The sequence below is a fragment of the Lagenorhynchus albirostris genome, chromosome 8 (genome assembly GCF_949774975.1).
Source record: "Lagenorhynchus albirostris chromosome 8, mLagAlb1.1, whole genome shotgun sequence".
NCBI classification, from domain to species: Eukaryota; Metazoa; Chordata; class Mammalia; order Artiodactyla; family Delphinidae; genus Lagenorhynchus; species Lagenorhynchus albirostris.
Window position 1 is genome coordinate 47,983,304 of NC_083102.1, and position 24,199 is coordinate 48,007,502.

Here is a 24,199-nt window from a genome sequence, read left to right on the forward strand (position 1 = left end):
CAACCTGGGAAAAGGTAACTCCCTTACTAGCTAATTGAGGATGCGGCAGCTCTCGAGCCTCACAGGGCGTGTAGGAAAGTGACACCCCACCTCACAGGGTCACCAGAGGATTAAATGAGCTGATGCAGCCAGTGTGCCTGAACCATACGAGGCACTCGTCCACCTTGAGGTCCCTTCCTTCCTTCCTGGATCCTTTTAAGTGTTCGCCTCAGAGGCTGGCGTCCTTGTTCCTGGCTCAACTGGCTCTTCAAACAATCTTATTAATGCCTATTAAAATGAAACCCAATAAAAATGCCAATATCTGGTGTTGAAATAATTGATGTAGCAGGGGGAGCCCCGTGGAGCACCCAGGCAGGCCCCGGGTGCAATTTAGCCTCACACCTGGGGGATGAATTTCACAACTGTAATTGCTACCATATAATTCTTATTGATGTTGTGCTGTAATTCCTATTTATTCCACGGGGCTTGTAAATGCATTAGGACTTGTCAACATATTATTTTACACTGTTTATGATCTGTAGAATTATGTCCTTCAGGGTTATATTGTGCAAAAGCTCCAAATAAACGGCTGTGGACCTCGTTAAAGAAAGAGCAAAGGGGGGCTGCTTGTTGAAGTGGTTCTCCATCCCTGCCGTCCTGGGCAGAAGTCAGCACAGCAGATTTTTAATTCAGTTCTGAGCAGAGCTCTTAACCAGGATACAAGGGAATCCCCTCGTCTGTCTGAGCTGTCTGCTGCAACGGCTCAGCCCTCCCTCCCAGGGAGGGTTTTGTGTAGCTGAAAGGCAGGTGCTATTCCCTGAGGACAGGTGCGGTAGGGAATCGTTTGGTCTTCCTGGAGCTGGACCTGCCTTCTGAGGATGATGATGACATTGTGCCCTCAGAGCTCTGGGCATTTCTGTCCCCCTGCTCCCTAGCTTGGGGTAACACCCTTTTAGTTCTAAATTTCTTCATGGTCTTCCCAGCTCAGCTTATAAAGAAAAAGAACTGAAATTAATTCCCACCGAAGTGTAAATACCTAGTAAGTGTAAAATGTAACCCCCTCCTACAGATTTTGTGTTTACCATGCCAATAAAGCATAAAACTATGGGGACAGAATTCTGTCCATTGTAACGTCAGGCATATCGTGTGTGTGCGTGTGCGTGTGTGTGTTGGGGCAGGGGTGTGTCTGTCGTAGTTGGTTATTTTTGGTTTTAGCCTTCCCAGCACCTTTGCAGTCAATCACCTTTCCCGCAGAAGACTGAGTCCAAGCTCTTGCACAGCTCATTCCTCGCCATGAATCGCTGGGAAGCCCTTTCCCTGGTCTCTCCCGTGGGAAAGCAGATATGTTGCCCCCAGGACTGTCCCGGGGACTAGATGCACTTGGGGCCCCTTGGCGCCTGGATGCTCTCTCCCAGGGCAGCAGGAGCCGCCGCCGTGCGGGGCGTCCTGACAGCCCTTGTGTTTCTCCTCTGGCCCCACAGGCAGCGAGTACGACGAGGAGGAGGTGGATTACGAGGAGTCGGACAGCGACGAGTCCTGGACCACAGAGAGCGCCATCAGCTCCGAGGCCATCCTCAGCTCCATGTGCATGAACGGCGGCGAGGAGAAGCCCTTCGCCTGCCCGGTTCCCGGCTGTAAGAAGAGGTACAAGGTAAGAGAGGTGCCACCCCGCTTGGCGTAGGTGGCCCCCCCGGAAAGCCAGGCCTGGGCCCAGGCTGCCCGCAGGTCAGTGCTGTCCCTGGTTTCTGGCCGTTGGGTGTGTTGTCCCCTTCACTGACCTGTGTGGGAGCGGTACGTCAAAAGAGAGTTTTTTTGGTGGGAGAATCATCTCTTTGATATTCTTCAGATTCATGTCAGACCAGTCAGAATATCAAATGCGTCACCTGTTTATTTGCCGAACACCTTCTGCAGCCGTCGGCTCTGCAGACGGTTCACAGAGCCCTTTTGGAAAACGCTGCAGGGTATTTACTTCCAGCTGAGGAAGGCCTTGCTTGAAAGGAGTTCAGGAGAAAAGGGGCTTTGGTATTTTTCTCACCAAACCCACCCGCTGTAGCTTCGATGAACTCTCTGTAGGCGGCGCAGAGCCTGTGTCTCTCAGGCCTGCCTCTGGGTGTCAGGGCAGCTGGGGGCGCCAAATTCTCTACTAAGAAGACTCAAAGGGACAGAACAGTGAGAACACCCACAGCACTCAAGTGTGGGTCCAGAGGGCATGTCGAAAAACAAAGTTGCAAACTTTCCCATGAGGTGTTGGCAGTTCTTTAAAATCCCAACTGTGAGATAGAAATGTAAAGATCAAAAACATACCTGGTGCATTTGACGAGATGCTACTTTCCCCAGCAGATTGACTGTTTTTAAAGAAAGGCTTGAAAAATGTATGGCAGCATAAGCACTTCCCGTATCGCTCCTTCTTTAGTATGTCTCTGAACACTAAAAAAATCTATTTCAATACTTTTTATACCTGCTTCTGATATAAAAGCATGAAACCCAAATGTATCACAGGTAAGTTGCCCATGATTTCACCTGATCTATATACTGTTAAATTTTTATCATGGGAAGCACAGATGTGCTTTGTTTAAACTACAGTGAAAAACCCCAGGATGGAGATGTGAGGTCCCATCAGGGTGTCCTGACGCGCTGTCTGGGTACCCCAGGTGCACATGTACATTCCTCTGGATCAGAAGGCGGCGTGGAAGTGGGTGCAGGGGTGAGAAAGCAACAAAATTGTTATCTCAGGAGCCCAGGGGAATCGTTCGACAAGCTAGTTTGTCCAGAGGACAGCTCTGCTTGCAGAAAGAGATTTTTCCCTTCTTTCTTTCTTTCAAAGTGGAGAAAGCTGGACAGGGATGCTGTCCTTGTACCCTGCCTACCTCCAGATGCACCTTCTCTCCATGCTTCATGAGAGCTGGTCCTCTGTGCTCTGCCGTCTTGCTGCCTTCTCTCAAGGGTCCAAACACTGTCTAAAGGATGTCTTGCACATCAGCGATGTTAAAAGAGAGAGCAAAGTAACGACCCAGATTGTAGCTGACCGAAAAAAAACCCAAAAAGCTGGTGGGGGGGTGGTATAAGCTACACCCTTTATGATGAGGCCTTCTGTCTTTCCCACCTCTCTTTCATTCCTTTTTTACATCCTTTTCCCCTGGTCATTTTTATTTTCTTGTCATTATTCTTTGGCTTCTATTTTTCTTGAGTTTCCAGCAGTTTCCTCTCCTGCAGTTTGTCTGTGTCTAGGTTGGTGGGGCCTTTTCAGTGTTGTTTCTCCATCTGAGGCCAAAAGAAAATTGTGTGAACCTTGGGCTACAGAGGCTGCCTGCTTCAGTACCACTAACTGGCGAATGACATGGGTGGCAATTAGTGGTCCTGCTTTCCATGAGGGAAGTGTGAGTTTCCTTTTCTGAGCCAGAGTGCCACGTAACGGTGCACATGGGACAGGAACAAATGCATAACTGCTTCTCCTGACCAAGTGCTTGACATGAGTGTGGTCATATTCCCTACAGTTTTAGTCTAACTCCTTCTGCTGGGAAGTTACTGGCCGCAGGATGTACCAGGTGTTCTCTGGTATAATTATTTCATCTTATTTACTGCATGATGGTTGGAATGGGTGTTGGTGAGTGGAGGGCGTAATGAGCTTGGTGTGCTGTGGAGTCGGGCAGAATCCACAACTGCTGCCATCTTGTTCATGCCCAGGGCTGACTTCACATGTGTCTCATTCCCTGCCCCCGTCGGCAGGGAGTCTCTCAACCATGAGTCTCTTGGGCACTGACTGAGGATCAGCTCTTCTCACTATTTCATTGGCATTTGCAGAACTGGGAGAAGATGAGCATCTAACTCCCCAGACTTCATACAGAGTAGGGCAAGGGAGCAGGGTCCGCAGTACAGCTAGGTCTCCAAGTTGTTTCCCGTGTTATTTCTTCTGCCTAGAATGCCCCCCTTCCCCTCCGCTCTCCTTCAGTACCTCTCATTTTCTTTCTTTTTCTAATTAATTAATCTATCTATTTATTTATTCTTGGCTGCGCTGGGTCTTCGTTGCTGTGCACAGGTTTTCTCTAGTTGCAGTGAGCGGAGGATACTCTTCATTGCGGTGTGCGGGCTTCTCATTGTGGTGGCTTCTCTTGTTGCGGAGCACAGGCTCTAGGTGTGCAGGCTTCAGTAGTTGTGGCACGCAGGGCTCAGTAGTTGTGGCGCACGGGCTTAGTTGCTCCGCGGCATGTGGGATCTTCCTGGACCAGGGCTCGAACCCGTGTCCCCTGCGTTGGCAGGTGGATTCTTAACCACTATCCCAACCAGGAAAGTCCTGAATGTCAGTTTTATTTAAAACCTGAGTACTGAATAAGACAGTAGTTATCAAGTTCTCAGCATGAGGAAAAGTTCTCACTGTAGTGACCTTCCTTGTCCTATTGGAGCTTAATTCCCTTTCCCCCTTTCAGAGACCAGAGGATTTAATAAGTATTTCATTTTCAAGTTGCCTGACATTGTTTATTTTTGTTATTAATATTTTTGAAAGACCAAACTCATTTCAGGGTCTCTGCAATTCGGAGTTTCAGTGAAGCTTTTTAAGCTCCTCAAGTCTTAGAAAGTGAAGTTTCCATTGCTGTCTGTGAATGAAGAGATGGGGGAAATCTTACGTCTGATTAGAGCTTGTACTAACATTTGTGATAAGCTGTCCCATGACACTTGTGGACATTTTAAATCACAGCAACAAAGAGAAAGAGATGGTAAGGTAGTTTATTGTAGGCTCTTTGGCCAACCCTGGAAATGCCATGTGTTTCCACACATGCAACTGGCTTCCTAATTTTTCCAGAGTAATAAAGCTGACATGTGTCAGTCCCATAGCCACGCACAACACAGTGTTGACATTCCAGCTGGCAACTGACCACGGAACCTGTTGGAATCAACTCAACCCTGGGCGTGTCCTTCCCCTGGTGAACTCCAGATCTGGTTTCATGTTGGAGTGGCTTCTGGGGGCTTTGGCAATTTCTGGTTTCAAACCTTCCCTCGCCTAATTAGTTATTTAAAAAAAAAAAAACAACTCGGGCCTGGATGGAATATCTAAGACCTGGTCCTGTTGGAGTTGCTATATGCCTTTTTGTTTGTTGTTCAAATGTTTATTATTTTTGGTTTCCTCTCTTTTCTGACAAGGCGTGAGTGGCACTGGGGCACAGGGGTAAGCTGGATTTATAATGATCCATCTTGCAACAAGTTCCCGGTGAAAGCGAGGACATGAAATGTTTTAGTAGCGCTTCATCCACAGGAATGTTTTAGTAACCCTTCATTCACTGAGGTACTCAGTGAATATCTGTTGAGCTAATGGAATATTATTAAGCAGGCAGATGTAAATTATTAAGCATTTGTGAGTCAGGAGACTTCCTACCATAGTGTTACTATTAGAAAGTTGACAGTCTTTTTCTAATGATCATAAAACAGTTATTTCCTCCCCATCTCCCTCCCTCCCATAGGAGGGAAAGAATGTTTAACATAATATGCTAAAAATATTTTCATATTTATCTTTGTTGCCTGGCTCCAGCTAGGTGGCTCTCACCTGGGTCTCTCATGCCGCTGCAGTAGGGTACCAGCTGGGGCTAGATTAACACAGGTTGGCTTCTTTACCCATGTGCCTGGGCCCCTGGTGGGATGGTTGGAGCAGCAAGGGGCTGGCAGGGCGTATCCACCCATCTCTGTTAATGGGTCGGATTCTGCACCGTCACTGCCCTCCCCACATCCCAGCGCAGCAACCTCCTACTCCCCAGCATGCCTCTAGAAGACCAGTGAAGTGCCTCGTCGCCCTGCAGGCAGGGATTAATGCAGGGATGACAAGGGCTGAAGGCGCAGAAGGCCAACAGCTGGACGTTCAGGGAAGAAGTCGTGTCTGTCCTTGTGGTTCAACTCACTGGACAGCCCTCAGACTCAAAGCATAGACAGCTGGTTGCTCCTTGTCACCCCTGGGTTCAACAAAGTCGAGAGGATTCTCTTCCATAGGACTTTTGAAAAGTATTAATGTGCACTGTGAATCTCCAATAGGGAAATATAAATAGTAATAACCACTGAACATATTTTGTTTCATGGCAACTCTCAATTTCTTCCAGAATGAGGCATGCTCTAACAAATTCATTCATTCACAGGTACTAGTGGAGCAGCTACTATGTGCCAGGCACGGTGCTAGATGCTCATGAAACAACTGCAGTTTGTTCTTATTCTTTGGGAGCTCGATAAGGGCATCCTATGAAGTGGAAGACGGCTATGTTGGAAACCTTTCGTTGGGCACAGGACTGGCCTCAGTGGGCCTAGATTCAGATATACTTTAGAAAACAGTCCACTCTTCTGGTGATCTGTACTCAACAACTTCCTATCTTCTCTTTTCCCTTACTCCTCAGTCTGACAGTAGCTGGCTTGGAAATTAAGACCTATGCTCTAGCATCACTTCTGCCATTTATTCTTAAATCTTCCATCAGTTTACTCAGTGTCCTGAGCCTGTTTACTCACCATGTAATTGGGAGAAGCAAAACTAACTTGGTTGAATCTGTAGAGTGATTCTAGGCATGACGTCTTAAATAGAATATGCAAGTGAGCTAGCAAAACCAATTGACAGAAATCCAGAAAGCATTTTGTTATTTCATGTTATCATTTAGGATTTGTAGGCCAATTTGAAGTTTGGAACTTTTCTGTTGCTGAGGCTTTAATAACCTAACATTTTTAAAGTTCACTGTATGGAATAATACATAAATAAAAAGTAGGGCCTTGTCTGCCCATAGGTGTTTATTTAACACACACAACAGTGCTGGGGCAAGATTTGGGCACAGACACTGGCTTAAAGCAGAGTAGAAAATGGACCAAAAATCCCTACATAAGGTAGCGATTATCATGGTTGGCTGGGAGCAAGACATAAGCTGAGTTTCCAAATGAAGAATTTATACACGTCTTGAACTTCATTACCCTAACCTATGTTTTCTTTCTTTAGATTCTTTTCGGGGCCATCTTGAGGATATTTGTATGTAATTTTTCATCGTTAACATTCTTCAGAGTAGAAACAAGATTCAGAGGGAGCTGTGCCTCTTTAAAAGTCTGGGTCTTAAATACGTATTTTATGTAAAAGCCAGAAGTCAGTACTTTCAGGGTAGCTGAGGTGTGTTTGAAATTGCCTTGGGTGAGCTGTGTACATGACCTAGTCTGCACCGCCCACGATTAACACACGACTGCGAGTTCGCGAAAAAGCCTGTTCTGTCTACAGCTGCCATCCAGGAGCTGTCCAGTTGCAGTCAGACCTGCACTGAGGTTTTCCCCGCCATCTGACACTGTGTGACTCCGTCTAATAGGTGATATTTTTGTCCTCTCCACAGAATGTGAATGGCATAAAGTACCATGCTAAGAATGGCCACAGAACACAGATTCGTGTCCGCAAACCATTCAAGTGTCGTTGTGGTAAGAGTTACAAGACAGCTCAGGGCCTGCGGCACCACACAATCAATTTCCATCCCCCGGTGTCGGCCGACATTATCAGGAAGATGCAGCAGTAACATGCTGGTCATAACTGTGCCAAGAAATCCTCACCAGCAGTTGCTGATTTTGAAAACAGCCACCTTTTTTCAGGGGAAGCATTCAGCAACCCTTTAAAGAATAAATGCATGCTTTAAATTTTTTCTGTAATTTTGGAATGATGTATCTTTGTAGAGTTAATGATTTTGTACATTTGCACATGTAATCATCATACCCATTTTCATTACTTTGATATAAGGTGCTAAACAAAGCTCTAGGTTTTTCAGCACATTTCCCCCAAAACAAGACAGAAATTGAGGGCATGTTGTGTATCGTTTAACTGTGTTGCAGTGATATCATTTGCGGGGGAGGAGGGGCTAGCACTGAGGGTTTTTCCCCCAAGATTATAATGTGATTGGTTGAAGTTTTTCAACACATCAACTCATTGTGTTCAAAACCAAAATAATACCTTCACTGTCAAACTGGTTACCATGCCTTACATAATGGAGTTAGTTAGTACCTGTGACTAGAAAGACTTTAGGTAACGGAAGTATAAATAAGAAAGAATGTTTAACATAATATGCTAAAAATATTTTCATATTTAAATAACATGCATAAAAGGTGTGCTTTCTGTGTTTTATATTATCTTGCAAATCCTTTAGACCTTTAAAAAGCTGAAAATCTTGCCATGTGACTTACCAATCATTTTAGTGTTACAAATGGCATTTTTGTACAAAAAGTCTATTCAGTTCACTCATTAACACACAGTCATTGAGTGCCTGCTAGGTGCAAGGGATTCAATTTATGCCTATTGATGTCGGTGGACCAAGATACCAGTTTAGTGAAATACTTTCCCCTGAAATACTTTCCCCTGAAATCTGTTAGGAAACACTTTGAAATACTTAAGTGCAAATTTTGTGTGTGTGAAATTTAGTTCTATCTTCATCTTTAGGTGAAGTTTTAAAGCACTTTGTCGTTCTCTATTGCCAACAGATGTGATGTTTTATGTGTTGCCAGTTCTTGCAACCACTGCCCTAACAACCTGCGGGTTGCAGATAAGAATTAAAATGCCAAGTGCGTTTCAAAGAGGAGCATCTTGTTAAGACCCCTGTTGCCTCCTCATGCTCATTGTGTTTTCAGACTTTTTTTAAAGGCACTTTTTCCATCACATTGTAGATGTCTGTATTCCCACTGGAAATGTCTGTTTAGCTTTGTAAGACATTTTGCTGAAATATGAAATTGAGCCTTATTGACAGGTAAGTGCTTCTTGCAGCAGGTGGTCAGTGACTAATACGTGACCCATTAGAGTATAACCTACGTCTGGACCATTCCTAACGTTTTTCTTACCAACAGTACCATCATGCCTTGAGTGTTCATTTCTCCCAAGTGCTATTCCTTAAACATGAGTTTACCAATTGCCTAATTATGCAATAAAAATTGCTTTGAGATGGCTAACTGCCCACAAAACTGACGAAAATCAAACTCGAAATGCTTGTAAAATAACTTTCTTCCCGTGTTTCCATTTGTTGAAAGTCTTACAGATGGAAAGCAGGTGCTCCTCCCTCCTCAGTTTTTCAGACGTTTTGAAAGGAAGACAATTCTGTTAGCCAGATGGGTAAGCTTCTATTAATACACTCTTAAATTGTGAATCCCTCATAATGAGGGATTTAAAAGTTATTTATAAAGACACTACCCGCTAAAAATGTCCTCAGATCTCTGAAGAGTAGTCTTGGTCCTGAATATACAGTGTTATCCTTTATCTTTTAAAGGGTGATACAGACATGAGAAGCCACCAGTTGGTGCATAAGAAGGCCCTACTTGGCTATTTCATATCTACCTAGAATTGACCAAATTTTTTTTTAGGCCAGCAATTATTATTTAGCTTCGCTCCTTCTAGTGCAAGAAACTGTAGGCTGGATCAGTAGTTCAACAGCTAAACAGTCATAAAATAGTCATTGTGCATGTTAAATTTCTTTCAACTATAAAAATTTCCAGTTTCTATTTACTTATTCATTGTGACAGTATTACTAAACAGGTAAGGATGGGAATATTTTGTTATACCGTGTATAGTGAATGTATTGTACTGTGTCTGTGAAAACTGTGCTTTAAATTATATTTTCATATGTTTTGTTCAGGACAGAGCACATTTAAGTTTGAAAGCAACAGAGTTTTGTTTTAGAACTGAAGGCAACTTAATGAAACAAAATTGCTGTCAAGAAAAGCTGCTTATAAATGTAAATGAAATCACATTTAAAATAAACTGCCTCTGACCCAAAATAAACATGGCTCTTTATTTTCATTAGCATCCATTATAAAGACCAGTATCAAGTTTGCCACAGAAACGAATATATCCATTCAGTACCTTGTTCTAAGGCTGCCTTTTTTGGGTGGGGGCAGAATTCAGCTGACATGTAGATTTCATCAATGTTTTGCCTAGGTTAGTATGATGAACAATTTCATTTCACTGGTAGTAGCACTATAATATTCAAAGGATACTTTTAGGTTAGTATGGTCCATAATTATTAACTGATGGAACAAAAATGTTCATATCATTGAACATATTTTACCTGAATATATTCTGCTTAGCATATAACCTATCCAGAAGCTTAAAACATGGAGTCTTCATTACCGCTGCATCCCAGGTCTGCCATGTCCTGATATCTGACTGCCCAATACTGTTTTGCCCTAGACTCACACCTTTTAAAGGATTCCAACGATACATGAATTCTGCTCCTAGAAACAAATACAAGTGAGATGGTGTATATGCGGTTCACATATAGTACCCCAAAATGCCACTACACTGAATATTAAGTTAACATCTTAGATAGCTAGTTTGCTTAAGACAAGCTTAAATATTTTGATAACCACAAAAACAGCAAAATCAAAAAGTCAGTACTTTAAATCCTTAACATTCATATTCTAAAAGGGGAAAGGACTGTAGTTCAGAAAATTCTTTTAGTGACCCAGACCAAAAAGACATTCAAGATGCTAGACTTAATGAAAAACTATCACAAATAAATTTGACAATGAAATTACACACTTCTAAAAATGTGTCTACTTTAATGTTAATGAATACTATATACAGCAGAGTCATAACGAACACGATAGTTTGATTTGGGTTTATGCATTACATATTTAATCACTTACTGAGAACATTTTTTCAAAGTTATACTCATCAAGAAAATGTGAAAAAAGACATACATTTTCTGTGATTTTATGCCACAACCATCACTGTTTAGTAGATCATTTAATATGAAACAATTACACTGACATATCTTGTTCCATTTCCCCATCAGATAGAAATACAACTTTAAGATGGCTTAAAAATAATCAGATATTCTAAAATTTTTTAGTCATAAAATTAGCAAAATATGCATTCTATTAATTCCTAAAGCAAACATTTCAAATATAAAAAGGATATTTGCTATCTTGGAAGCATGTGATCTCATTCTACATGCAGCTCCCCTTCTAAAGAGGGTTAAAAAAAATATTTCATGGGCTAAATTATGAAGTTTCTGTATTCAAAAGAATAACTTTGCAAGACTTATGATAAATTCTTTGTGTTACATAACTTTTAGTAGTCATGCTCAATCAACAAGGTCAACAGAGATGTGTAAATATTCTGCTAAATAACACACTATACATACCTATTTTTTCAGTGTGGTAACGTTAAAATAATCCGTTTCCTTCATTCATATAATTTTTCAAAATGGGGAATAAATAAAGATACAAATACACAAGAACTTCTTAAGCAGGTAAGATTAACAGAGGTTAAAATTATATTTATTGGTAAGTGATAAACCAAGGACTGACCCTGACACTACGTAACACCAAACTCAAAGTAGCTCTTGGTCAGAAAAGTGCAATAGAGGGTACATGAAAGTGACACCTTGTGGTCTCCTTAGTGGTCTGAGGTGTGTTTTTTTTCCAACTGCTGAACTGTATTATTAACTCCTAATAAAAATTAACTAGTCAAAATTTAAAACATTCTGATCAAAATGGGTTTGTACATGCCTTTCAAACCCCTGCTGGTCATAGTCAGGAGGGAACTGCTCGCTGCACATTGGGCACACCTTCCAGTGACTTTCAACATGTTCTTCAAATTTGCTCTGATCGTAGTTGGGAGGGAACATTAATTCACAGAGTGGACATTTCTTCTGAACATCAAAGCTTGAGGAAATAAAATGAAAGAATTACCTATTTCTAATAAACAGATTTTTAACAGCAGTAACCTTCAGATACAGTGAGGTTACATTTATCTAGTTAAGCTGATATGCATACTAACACTTACCTTGAAACTCTTCAGTTACGCCAGGAACCTCTTTTTCTGCTCCTAAAAGCTTGCTATTGACAACTGTGTAAACCATTTGTAAAGCCTCTAATTTTAGTTTTACGATTAGATTGACAAAGAAAATCTTTTTCTCATCAAAATCCAAAAAATACAATCACATTATGTGAAGTGAGGCTCAGTGACAAGAATTCTTCAATTTTTAACAAAATATGCCTTTCGTAAAACTATAAAGATTCATACAACTTGTAGCTTCCCAACAGTGTTCATTCAGTTTAACAACTAAAGGTGTTTACAGCACTGGTCCTCAAGGTACGGTGCGCATCAGAACCACCTGGAAGCATGCTGAGACGTGTACTGCTGGGCCCTACAGCAAGGATTTGGGGTTCAACAAGATCTGAGTTAGGGCCCTGGACCATATGCATTTCTAACAAATTTTCAAGGACCATACGTTGAGAGCCACAGGTAATCCCAATTCTACACAGGAAAGAGAAAAATTACCTGGGATCAAAGCAAAAGCCTGTTCCATGGCCACGTAAATGCTGACTTGGAGGATCAGGGGCAGTGGGCACATTCTCATCTTCCTAGGCAAACAATAATTGTGCAACTTTTGAGAAAAGTGAAACCAAATAGAAGTTCCTCAATTAATTAATTCAATCAAGCACCGTATAAAGGAAATAAGATTACACTTTTAAAAATTTACTTCTATTATCATTAAATTAGATTTTCATGTAAACATGTTTGAAAGTAACTTTTTGTTTTTTAGAGAGTATTTCACTATGGACTAAGTCATACCTTGAAATAAAAAGCAGTATTCAGTGGAATTGAGAGTATACTACACCTGTGTGTGTGAATGAAGTAGAGATCAATAGACTTTTTTGACCGATATGTAGGTAACTTTACCGACTTTTCATTCCATACACTGGGTGACCACTTTCATAAAAATCTTAAGACTGCATTATTTTTCCTTTTATTCTCATTTAATGACTATTAATCTGTAAGATAGGCAGGATCTTCTTTGATAATATATACCCACTGCACAATACGTAGAAATTATAAATAAAGGAAAACTCTGTGTGTGTGTGTATGTTTTGGGGCAAATACACAAGCAAACCCAACTGGAAAACCATGTTAAAGTGAAGCAATGCACCAAACTACAGGCCTCAAAAACCCTAATGTAAAACAATCAGATTCAAATTTAAATATCTGATTAACATTATCAAGGAAGACTCCTAAAACCCTGTAAATCTGAGTCTGAATCTGAAAGAAAATGCTGGTTTGAATTTCCATGCCTGCATCCCTCTAGTCACTTTTTATAGATTTGCACACTGCTGCTACATCAATATCCAAACACAGACTGTCACTTCATATCCAAAGCAGCCATATCATCTGAAGTGCCCATTTGCTTTCTTCCCCTAAGCAGTCTGTTAGCTTCTCTCATGTCATGAACTAACAGCACACAACAGGTGGAAGAGGCACTGATTAAAGTCCTTATGTTGCTGGGTAGTCATGATTGCCCCAGAACTATTAATAGGCTCATAAGTCAGGTCTGTCATAGGAAGAGGTTCCAAAAAAGTGTATGTGATGTGAAATTTTAAGTGACCAAACAAAAGATAAATTGAATTTTTTGGGGGTGGGGGGAAGGAACAGTAAGGGAAGGCGTGGTAACTTAGCTATTATTCTGACAATTATCCCCCACCCCCGTAAAAGCTCAAAAAAGGAGGTGAGAGACTTTTTTTTCCCATGTGCATCACATGAGAAAACACTTTTGTTTACATGATTCCCTTAGGATATAACTGGGCAAAAGAAAAACAGGATCAATAACCTAATAGGGCATTGAGAAGTTGGGGAATGTTGGGGGAAGTACTTCATATACTTCAAAAATTAAAAGTCTTTAAGTAAGTAAAATCCAGACAGTTTTTAAATCTGCAGGGACAAAGAGGGAAGATGATTTAGTAGTTGAATCTGCTAAGCTTACATATGTATAACAGGCAAATTGTCATTCTGTGCCACATTACTCTGGCTGCCATACTTAGGCCTTCCAGCAACAATATCCGAAAATGAATCTGCTTAAACAATTACATATAAAATAATGAACAAAATTTTCTCATATATGTTTTAAAATTTTTTGAAATGCTATTGAAGAAAAAGAATAAAACAAAAGGTCTTCATATTCTACTTTTCAAAATTCTTGATGAGACATATTTATAATATTGTACAATACAACTTTCTAGGGGCGAAAAATATAATGGAACCAAAAATCTCATAACCACCTTTCCCTGTGTTTTACAACAGCTGCAGCTCACACCAATTCACTGCTTCCATGAAGCAGCTAACAATAGAGTTTGGAACTAGCTAAGGTGCTAGTTTCAGACCACCTATCAGACATGTTAAAAATATGTCTGCTTGGGCTTCTCTGGTGGCGCAGTGGTTGAGAGTCCGCCTGCCGATGCAGGGGACATGGGTTCGTGCCCCGGTCTGGGAAGATCCCACATGCCGCGGAGCGGCTGGGCCCGTGAGCCATGGCCGCTGAGCCTGCGCGTCCGGAGCCTGTGCTCCGCAGCCGGAGAGGCCACAACAGTGAGAGGCCCGAGTACCGCAAAAAAAAAAAAAAAAAAATATGTCTGCTTATAAAATATGTGGATGAGGGGGGCAAAAAAAGCAATTTATACTTTCTAAGCCATATATAATTTGGTAAGGGAACTATTATTCTGTATCTTCTACCAGAATAAAAGGGGAGAGGAACTGAAGAGTAGAATTCTAGATGTAATAATGAGACATAAGTCCTCATGAAATAAGAAGTCACCTACTGGGAGAATAGTTTAAAACCAAGAAGTATGTAATAAAATCTGAGTAACCAATTCATATAATAAAGTCTCTGGTGATCTTGTCATGCAAAATGACCAAATTTTCACTCCCAAATACAGTTATTCCATTTTACTCATCAAGCTCGGCTAATTAGTTTCCAAACCATACTAGTTTACATATAACAAATTAGCCCAGGAAGTGAGGCTATTAAGGCAGGCTCTCTGCCGCAACAAAAAATGGCTACTGGTGAAAAAAAGAGGAAAGCAGACAAGAACCCAAAACATCAAATAGGATTTCAACACTGGATCATACAGCTTTACTATACACCTTAAAAGAATGTGAGGACATCATTCAATATTAAGTTTTTAATTAATAAACTTCAGTCATCAAGGTTATTAGTACTCTATTTTAGCAAGATTTCCACCCAAAATTACTAAAACAATCAAGTTTTAGCACTGAAAGTTGTCAAGTCAAAAGAATTTTGAATAGCAAGTTTTAAAGTATAAGTACCTAGTATTTTAGCTAAACTGCTGAAATAATCTTGTAAGCAAATATTATTGGGAATACCACACTAAAATGTATTTACGAACAATTCCAAATAATTAAATTTTTCTTAAGAAAATATTTTCAATAGCATTTTAATCTCCACAAAGGTCTAAACCACTGTACATTGTTCATGTACCTTTAGACCCATGAGCACAATACTCTTTCTATTTGCAAACTGGTTTTTAAGCAAAGGAAACATGCTACGGTAAACTGAAGCTCTGTTTGAAACCCAAAACTTCTCATGAGATGCTCAACTCAAAATCTAGTCTCTAAAAAGTATTCTTGTTTTTCTTATCAAAGTATATAACCAGTTTGAACATCTGAAATAGTATTAAAATTGGTTAATCTCTTAGACAACAAAATACATTTAATCAATCATAAAAATACAATTACCATACGATACAACAATTCCATTTCTGGGTATATATCCAAAAGAACTGAAAGCAGGAACTCAAACAGATACACTGGTACACCTATGGTCATAGCAGCATTATTCACAATAGCCAAAAGGTGGAAACAACTCAAATGTTTATCAGTGGATGCATGGATAAACAAAATGAGGTATACACATACAATGAAATATTATTTAGCCTTAAAAAGGAAAAAAATTCTGACATCTTACAACATGAATGAATCTTGAGGACGTATATTAAGTGAAATAAGCCCATCGCAAAAAGATAAATACTGTATGATTCTATTGTACTTATGTGAGGTATCCAGAATAGTCAAATTCAGAGAGACAAAGTAGAATGCCAGGGGCCAGAGGGAGGGAGAAATGGAGTTGTTGTTTAACGGGTATAGAGTTTCTGTTTTGCGAGATGAAAAGAGTTCTGAAGACTTGTTGCACAACAATGTGAATATACCGTTGACCACTGAACAATGAGGATTTGAACTATATAGATCTGCTTTTTGCAGGATTTTTTCAATAGTATATACTACAATACTACATGAACTGAGGTTGGTTGGTTCCTTGAATGCAGATCTGTGGATATGGGAGAAACCACAGATGTAGAGGACCAACTGTAAGTTATACTCAGATTTTCAACTGCATGGAGGGTTGGCATCCCTAACCCTCGCGTTAAGGGTCATCTGTACTTACTGCTATAGAAGCATGTACTAAAAAATAGTAAGATGGTAAACTTTATGTTATGTGTATTCAACCACAATAAAAAATGCAATTGTGATCAAACTAGCAATACACACCATCTGAATCATTAGGATTCAGACAATCAGAATTTCTGAAACTGTGTTATGATTCCACTTTTGCCAGGAATTAATTGAAATATTTAGATATCATTAAGGAGCTAGTAATGAATATCAATGAAGAAAGATCCACCACTTAATAGAACTTTTACTAAGTTAATAATTACTACTTTAGTTCAAGAGCATCCTACAAGAAACATTTGCTAAGGCCAAAATCAACACATTAAGAACAGAGTACCAATGACTCTGGGTAACTTTTATATAAAACTAAAGAATTAATGTTTATCCTTATAACTCTGTATTATTAAGTAAAATTCATCAACATTCTCTTTTTATGAGATGTTACTAAGCTCAGCCAAACATCCATTTCTAGTAATATGTCAATGAAGGAATATCATTGAATTACAACTCCATAAAATTTAAAGGTATTTTAAAAATAGGAAAGCAAATAATTTTGTAAGATCTCTATTTTCAAATGTCACTTTTCTCAGATACATGCAGCCCTATGTTCATGCAACACTATTTACAAGAGCCGAGACATGGAAACAACCTAAATGTCCACCAACAGATGAATGGATAAAGAAGGTGTGGTATATATGTATACAAAGGAATATTACTCCGCCATAAAAAGAAACGAAATTGAGCTATTTGTAATGAGGTGGATAGACCTAGAGTCTGTCATACAGAGTGAAGTCAGAAAGAGAGAGACAAATACCATAATGCTAACACATATATATGGACTTTAAGAAAAAAAATGTCATGAAGAACCTAGGGGTAAGACAGGAATAAAGACACTGACCTACTAGAGAATGGACTTGAGGATATGGGGAGGGGGAAGGGTAAGGTGTGACAAAGCGAGAGAGAGAGGCATGGACATATATATACACTACCAAACGTAAGGTAGATAGCTAGTGGGAAGCAGCCACATAGCACAGGGAGATCAGCTCGGTGCTTTGTGACCGCCTGGAGGGGTGGGATAGGGAAGGTGGGAGGGAGGGAGACGCAAGAGGGAAGAGACATGGGAACATATGTATATATATAACTGATTCATTTTGTTGTAAAGCAGAAACGAACACACCATTGTAAAGCAATTATACTCCAATAAAGATGTTAAAAAAATTTTTTAAAAAAGAGTGAAATAATGCCATTTGCAGCTACATGGACCTAGAGATTATCACACTAAGCGAAGTAAGTCAGAAAGAGAAAGCCAAATACCATATGATATCACTTATATGTGGAATCTAAAATAATGACACAAATGAACTTATCTACGAAACAGAAACAGACTCACAGAGAGAAGACTTGTGGTTGCCAAGGGGAGCCGGTGGAGGGGGGTGGTTGGATTGGGAGTTTGTGATTAGCAGATGCAAACTATTACATATAGAATGGATAAACAACAAAGACCTATTGTACAGCACAGGGAACTATATTCGATGTCCTGTAATAAACCATAATGGAAAAGAATACCAAAAAAAGTTACTTTTCTCCATATTCAAAACTTAAAACAAACCAAAGACCTAAATTAGAAGCTAGAGCTACCTTAGATAAAGCAATGGTTTCTGAGATACGACAACAAAAGTACAAGCAAAAAACGGATAGGTAAATTTGACTTCATCAAAATTTAAAACTTTCGTGCTGCAAAGGATACCACCAAAAGAATATAAAGACAATCCACAGATGGGAAAATATTTGCAAATCATTTATCTGGCAAGGGACAAATAATCCTATATAAAAATGGCCAAAGGACTTGAATAGACATTTTCCCAAAGAACATATACAAATGGTCAACCAGCACATTAAAGATGCTCAATATCATTAGCCATCAGGGAAATGCAAATCAAAATCATGATGATATGCCACTTCTCATCTACTAGGATGGGCTATCATCAAAACAACAGACAACAAGTGTGGGAAAAGATGTAGATAAACTGGAACTCTTACACGTACACACTGCCAATGGAAAAGGAATCAGGCAATTCTTCAAAAGGTTAAACATAGAGTTACCCTATGACCCAGCAATTCAACTCCTAGGTATATAACCAAACTGAAAAAGGTATTCAAAACAAAAACTTGTACGTAAGTTCACAGCAGCACTATTCACAAGAGCCAACTGTTAATCAACAGAGAAATGGATAAACAAAATGTGGTATATCCATACAGCACACTATTCAGCATTTAATAAAAAGGAATGCAGTACATTCCTCAAGCTAAATATGCATGTATGCTAAAACATGGATGGATCTTGAAAACATTATGCTAAGTGAAAGAAGCCAGTCACAAAAGCCCTCACGTTATAAGATCTGACTTACATAAATGTCCAGAATAAGCAACTCTACAGAGACAAAGTAACTGCTAAAGGGTACAGAGCTTCTTTTTGTGGTGAGGAAAATGTCCTAAAATTGTATGTGGTGATAGCTGCACAATTCTCTGAATATACTAAAAACCACTGAATTGTATACTTTAAATGGTAATTGTATGGTATGTGAATTATATCTCAATAAAGCTGTTACCAAAAATTACCTTTCTAAGATGATCTGAACATTAGTAGGCAGAAAATAAAAATAATTAAAAGCATTTCTTTAGCTAAAATCGTTAGTCACAAATATTTAAATAGACTCTACTGTATATGAAAGGCATTGTACTATATGGTATAGAGAAGGTAAAATTCAGCATTAAGAGATGCCAACCAGGGACTTCCCTGGTGGTCCAGTGGGTAAGACTCCACACTCCCAATGCAGGGGGCCTGGGTTCGATCTCTGGTCAGGGAGCTAGTTCCCACATGCATGCTGCAACTAAGAGTCCACATGTCGCAACGAAGATCCCGCATGCCGCGACTAAGACCGGGCGCGCCTAAATAAATAAATATTTAAAAAAAAAAAAGAGATGCCAACCAGAGATACACAATCAGCTAGAACGAAGTGTGTATTAAAAAAAACAAAAAGCAGAACATACAGAATTCATGTAATCTTTTTTTTTTAATTTATTTTATTTTTGGCTGCGTTGGGTCTTTGTTGCTGCACACAGGCTAGTTGCGGTGAGCGGGGGCTACTCCTCATTGCAGTGCACGGGCTTCTCATTGCGGTGGCTTCTCTTGTTGTGGAGCATGGGCTCTAGGCACACAGGCTTCAGTAGTTGTGGCTTGCGGGCTCTAGAGTGCAGGCTCAGTAGTTGTGGTACACAGGCTTAGTTGCTCTGTGGCATGTGGGCTCTTCCCGGACCGGGGCTTGAACCCATGTCCCCTGCATTGGCAGGCATATTCTAAACCACTGCGCCACCAGGGAAGCCCCTCATGTAATCCTTTTGATGATGTCTAATTTATCTATTTTTTCCTTTGCTGCTTGTGCTTTTGATGTCATATCTAAGAAACCATTGCCTAACATCACAAAGATCTATCTCTATGTTTTCTTTTGAATTTTATACTTTAGCTCTTATATTTAGGTTCAATTTGAGTTAATTTTTGTATATGGTATGAGGTAGAAGTCCAATTTCATTTTTTTGCATATGGATATCCAAATGTCCCAGCACCATTTGTTGAAATGATTATTCTTTCCCCTTTGAAATGTCTTGGGGGACTTCCCTGGTGGTGCAGTGGTTAAGAATCTGCCTGCCAATGCAGGGGACACGGGTTCGATCCCTGGTCCAGGAAGATCCCACATGCCGTGGAGCAACTATGCCCTTGCGCCACAACTACTGAGCCTGCGCTCTAGAGCCTGCACACCACAACTACTGAAGCCCGTGTGCCTAGAGTCCATGCTCTACACCTAGAGAAGCCACCGCAATGAGAAGCCCACGCACTGCAACGAAGAGTAGCCCCCGCTCACCGCAACTAGAGAAAGCCCACACACAGCAATGAAGACCCAACACAGCCAAAAATAAATTAATTAATTTTAAATAAATGTCTTGGCAGTCTTGATAAAAGTGAATTGGCTGTAATTATATACTACTTTTGTAAACAGAAAACATACTGGTTATATTCAAAGTAAAATTTTAAAAATAAGACAACATATGAAAAATGGCAAAATTTAAGAAAGGCAAAAATTCCATGTGTCATGACAATGGGAAACAGGCCTTGATTCTTTAAAGCAGTGATTCCCAACAATTGTGGAGTCATAGCCCCTTTGAAAACCACAGATCCTTCTGAGAATAAAAACTAAAAAACTCATGAGAAAAAAATGTAAATACAAAAATTGTCAGTCTTCAATTGGGGGGTTCATAGTGAAGGATTCATGTGGAAAGCTGCAAACTACACATTAACAGAATGTGTGAACCTCAGTCTTTCAGAGATAGAGGAGAAAGGAAAGAAGTAAAGCTAGTCAGGTGAAAGGGAAACACTATACAAAGGCATAAAAACAACTGGAAAGTGGGATATGTGTTAAAGGAAGAGAAAGTAATCCAACCTTGCCTGATGGGCCTTAGGAAGCTTAGACCAGTGCAACTCAAATTTTATTAAGCGCATGATCACCGAAAGACTTTGTTAAATGCAGTCTGATTCTCTGTAGGTCTGGAGTGGAGCCAGAGGTTCCTTATTTCTAACAAGCTCCCAGGAGATACCAATAGTGTTGGTCCAAAAATGATGTTTTTGTGTAGGAAGAGTTTAGACCATGGTTCCAAAAACTGTGCAGGAGGCTACTGAGATGCTAAAGGTGCCATTAACTGAGAAAGTTTGGGAACCTGTGGTTTAGCCACTTGGTAGGCTGATAGGTGGTAAAACCACAACTTCCATAGCCAAACTGATGAGGCTGTACGCTTACCAGCTGTATGACTTCAAGCAAGCCAGGTAGTCTGTCTCTGTTTCCTCCATTATAAAACATAGTAATAGTTTCTACCTCATAGGACAGCTATGAAGAGTTAATATATTTAAAGTGTTAAGCATTAGCTGTCCAATAAAACTACAGAAATGTCTATTGCCATCACTATCATCATAATTACAACTATGAGGTGAAGGGGAGTGAGACAGAAAGTTTTTGGTACAGAAGGGAGGAGATATGGTAGGTGTGACTGAAGGGGGCTGGAAGTGCAGCCGCTTCAACCCCAACTGAAAGGCACTGGGTCCCAGGCTGTTAAATACTTCCAGGGCAAAGAGCCAGAGAAAAGGAACAGGTCAACTCAGAGCTGCTTTTTATATTCTAACTAAAACTACTTAACTAAAACACTTCATTTGCAAGTGATTTTTGTTGTTGTAATGACAAGAATTTTTTAAAAAAAATAAGGTCTGAATGTGCAAAAAAATTAGTTTCTAATGTGAAAAATCCTCTGATAGCAAAATACAATTACCCAAGGTGTGCCTATTAAGACCCCTTCCATCTCATTACCAAATCTAAGCATGTCAGCAAATGAGCACAAGACTCTAACACTGCTTCTCATGGGTTTGCAGGAGGGCAAAGCACACAGATCAGAAAGAACACTCTACTAATTAAACTGAAGCAGATGACTACAGAAGAGAAGAGCTTGTCACATGTAACATCTGTGCCAAGAATGATCAGATTAAATATGCAAAATGTGAAGTAAAGGTGTGATAAAGCAGTAAGATGATACTCTGGACTTCATATAGGCTACCAAAGTTCTGACAGTTTTCCTAATTATTCCCAGTAATGGATATAGGAGGCCAAAAGGCAGAAGAGAGAAATACATTTTTCTCCATTATGGGTGTTGAGCACTAGGGCTAAAATCATGCCTGTCTGAACACTGATCAGTTTCTGCAAAGGTTAATAGCAATTAAATGCAGCAAACTAGATTAAATGAGAAACAGGTCATGATACCGCTGTACTTGCAAAGAGCATGATAAAGCATTTCTTTTAAACACACCTTAATGACCAGAAAATCCAAAAAGCTGCTATGAGGAAAAGGATCTATTAAATGGTGAAGAAATCTCTTAAATGAAATAAAAAGAATGCCATGCCATGTAAACTGATTCAATTATCATCAGTACTGTACTGCTGAGAGATTAAATACTAATGATGTCTACAAGAGTATTTCTCTGAAAAAGAAAACTATGATACACACACTTCTTCCTTTTTCTTGCTAAAGATAACGAAGAGTCCACTTTATAACTTAAAGTGGGATATAAATGCAAAACTGAAAAGATGCACACCAAAGCATAACACTGTCATTAACACTTTGCTTCTTGCAACCTGGTACATCTACAATCAAAAGAATATAGTAAATTACTCTGTGATAATTAAGATTAAACTATCTGTGACTACAGTTAATACTGTATTGTATATTTGAAAGTTGCTAAGAGAGTAGATCTTAAAAGTTCTCATCACAAGAAAAAAATTATAGCTGTATGATGATGGATGTTAACTAGACTTGTTATGATCATTTTGCAATATACACAAATACCGAATCGCTATGTTGCACACCTGAAACATGTTATATGTCAATTATAGCTCAACTTTTAAAAAATTTTTAAAATTAAACTATCTTATAACTACAATATTCTAAGGTCATTCTCTCAATAAATCCTAAAGTATAAGTCTGAAGCATATTAATGGTTGATTTTTCAAATTTAAATACAAGCAGATTTTTCAAAAAATCAAGTAAGCAATCATGTGCACACACGAGCATACACATTCTCTCTTTCTACACACACATAACTCTCTACACAGGACAAAAAATAAAAGGGACAGGCTCAGAAAATAGAAATTCAATTTACTTTACTATCCTCAGGGTCTTCTAAACCATCAGGTCGACTTAGATTTCGGGCAGGCTGGCTGCAGACAACATTATCTTCCAGTCCCCAAGAGGGTACTCTCACAGGTGGCCTTTGGATTTCATCTGGGTAAAAAGCACCATCTGCTCCATCTGAAATAAAAATTTTGGAAGGGTAGGGTAAAAACCTGGTACTAAAATTAGAATCTCCGTGTATAGCTATGATGAACAGAATATAAAGAACCACTTTAGTGTATCCAAAAAATGTCTTTTTTTTAACCCAAATGATCTTTAAAAATAAGAATTATGTGCAATAAGCAAATAGACTCCTCATTCATGGTGTACTGCTTCTAGATGAAGCCAGTTAGTGTTAAACATTAAAACTGCTTATTATAAAGCAAGATTTCTATTAGAGTTGATCATAACCAACAGTTCTCTAATCCCAGGAAGATACAAACAAAAAAAACCTCCACATTCAGCTAACCCCAACCAAAAATATTTTAATAACCTCTTGTTTCCTGTGTTGCATAAGGATTACCAAACTGCAGAACTGGTTGTGTATCTGGCACTGCAGGAACATGACCATTTTGCTCTGAGCTTGTGTTGAAACACTGTGAGATCTGCTGAGGACTCTGGGAATTCTGACCCTCCAATTTCCTTTCTGCTTGATTTTCTATACTCCTTTTAAGTTCCTAAAATTAACAAAAACAAAGGTGAATAAGCAACCAAATATTTTTTAACAAGAAGAGCATTAAGTATTTAGCCAAAATATAACAATAAAATGATTTCCCTATTATATTTAAAGTACACAGTTGGAAAGGCTGGTTCTCAACTTCTCATAAATGTCCCTTCCACATCTAACAAAATCAGAAAGCAGGATAAAGCCCAATATATTTTCAAATTTATTTGTGCCAATAAAGTACCTTTTTTATTGCTAATTGAGAGGAAACTGCGAATCTCTTACAACTTAGCTATTAGTAAAAATCACAAGACAAAAAACAACTCAGACTGCTTCCCTGGTAAACTCTATCGAACATTTTAAAAAATACTAATCTTGTATAAATTCTTTCAAAAACTAGAGGAAAAAAAAGTCTCAGCTTACTTTACAAGGCCAGTATTATCCTGATACCCAAACCAGTGACATCACAGGAAAACGGCAGACCTCAACTGCAGACCCTCACGAATACTGATGTAAAAATCCTTAACTTAATTAAGAAATCAAATTCAATATTAGAAAATAATACATTGGGACTTCCG

The 24,199-nt window shown here is 39.4% G+C and overlaps 2 protein-coding genes across 7 annotated transcripts in view; one reads left to right on the plus strand and one right to left on the minus strand.

Annotated features, from left to right (window-relative positions):
* JAZF1 (JAZF zinc finger 1) overlaps positions 1-9,727 on the plus strand; it is a 339,063-nt gene extending 329,336 nt beyond the window's left edge. For 2 of the 5 annotated variants that reach the window (XM_060156949.1, XM_060156951.1), the window contains exons 4-7: positions 1,461-1,630; positions 7,311-7,392; positions 8,980-9,061; positions 9,582-9,727. In XM_060156949.1, coding sequence (XP_060012932.1) covers positions 1,461-1,630; positions 7,311-7,392; positions 8,980-9,053 — 326 coding nt within the window. In that variant the 3' untranslated portion in view covers positions 9,054-9,061; positions 9,582-9,727. Of the gene's footprint in view, positions 1-1,460; positions 1,631-7,310 lie in introns of all 5 variants that reach the window. The other 3 variants (XR_009541967.1, XM_060156950.1, XM_060156948.1) reach the window with 3 other exon arrangements.
* Positions 9,714-24,199, minus strand: part of TAX1BP1 (Tax1 binding protein 1) — an 88,602-nt gene continuing 74,116 nt past the window's right edge. Inside the window, exons 15-20 of one of the 2 annotated variants that reach the window (XM_060156947.1) lie at positions 23,451-23,634; positions 22,947-23,095; positions 12,236-12,318; positions 11,461-11,616; positions 10,014-10,179; positions 9,714-9,922 (exon numbers count right to left, since the gene is read on the minus strand). In XM_060156947.1, coding sequence (XP_060012930.1) covers positions 10,053-10,179; positions 11,461-11,616; positions 12,236-12,318; positions 22,947-23,095; positions 23,451-23,634 — 699 coding nt within the window. In that variant the 3' untranslated portion in view covers positions 9,714-9,922; positions 10,014-10,052. Of the gene's footprint in view, positions 10,180-11,460; positions 11,617-12,235; positions 12,319-22,946; positions 23,096-23,450; positions 23,635-24,199 lie in introns of both variants that reach the window. The other variant, XM_060156946.1, reaches the window with a different exon arrangement.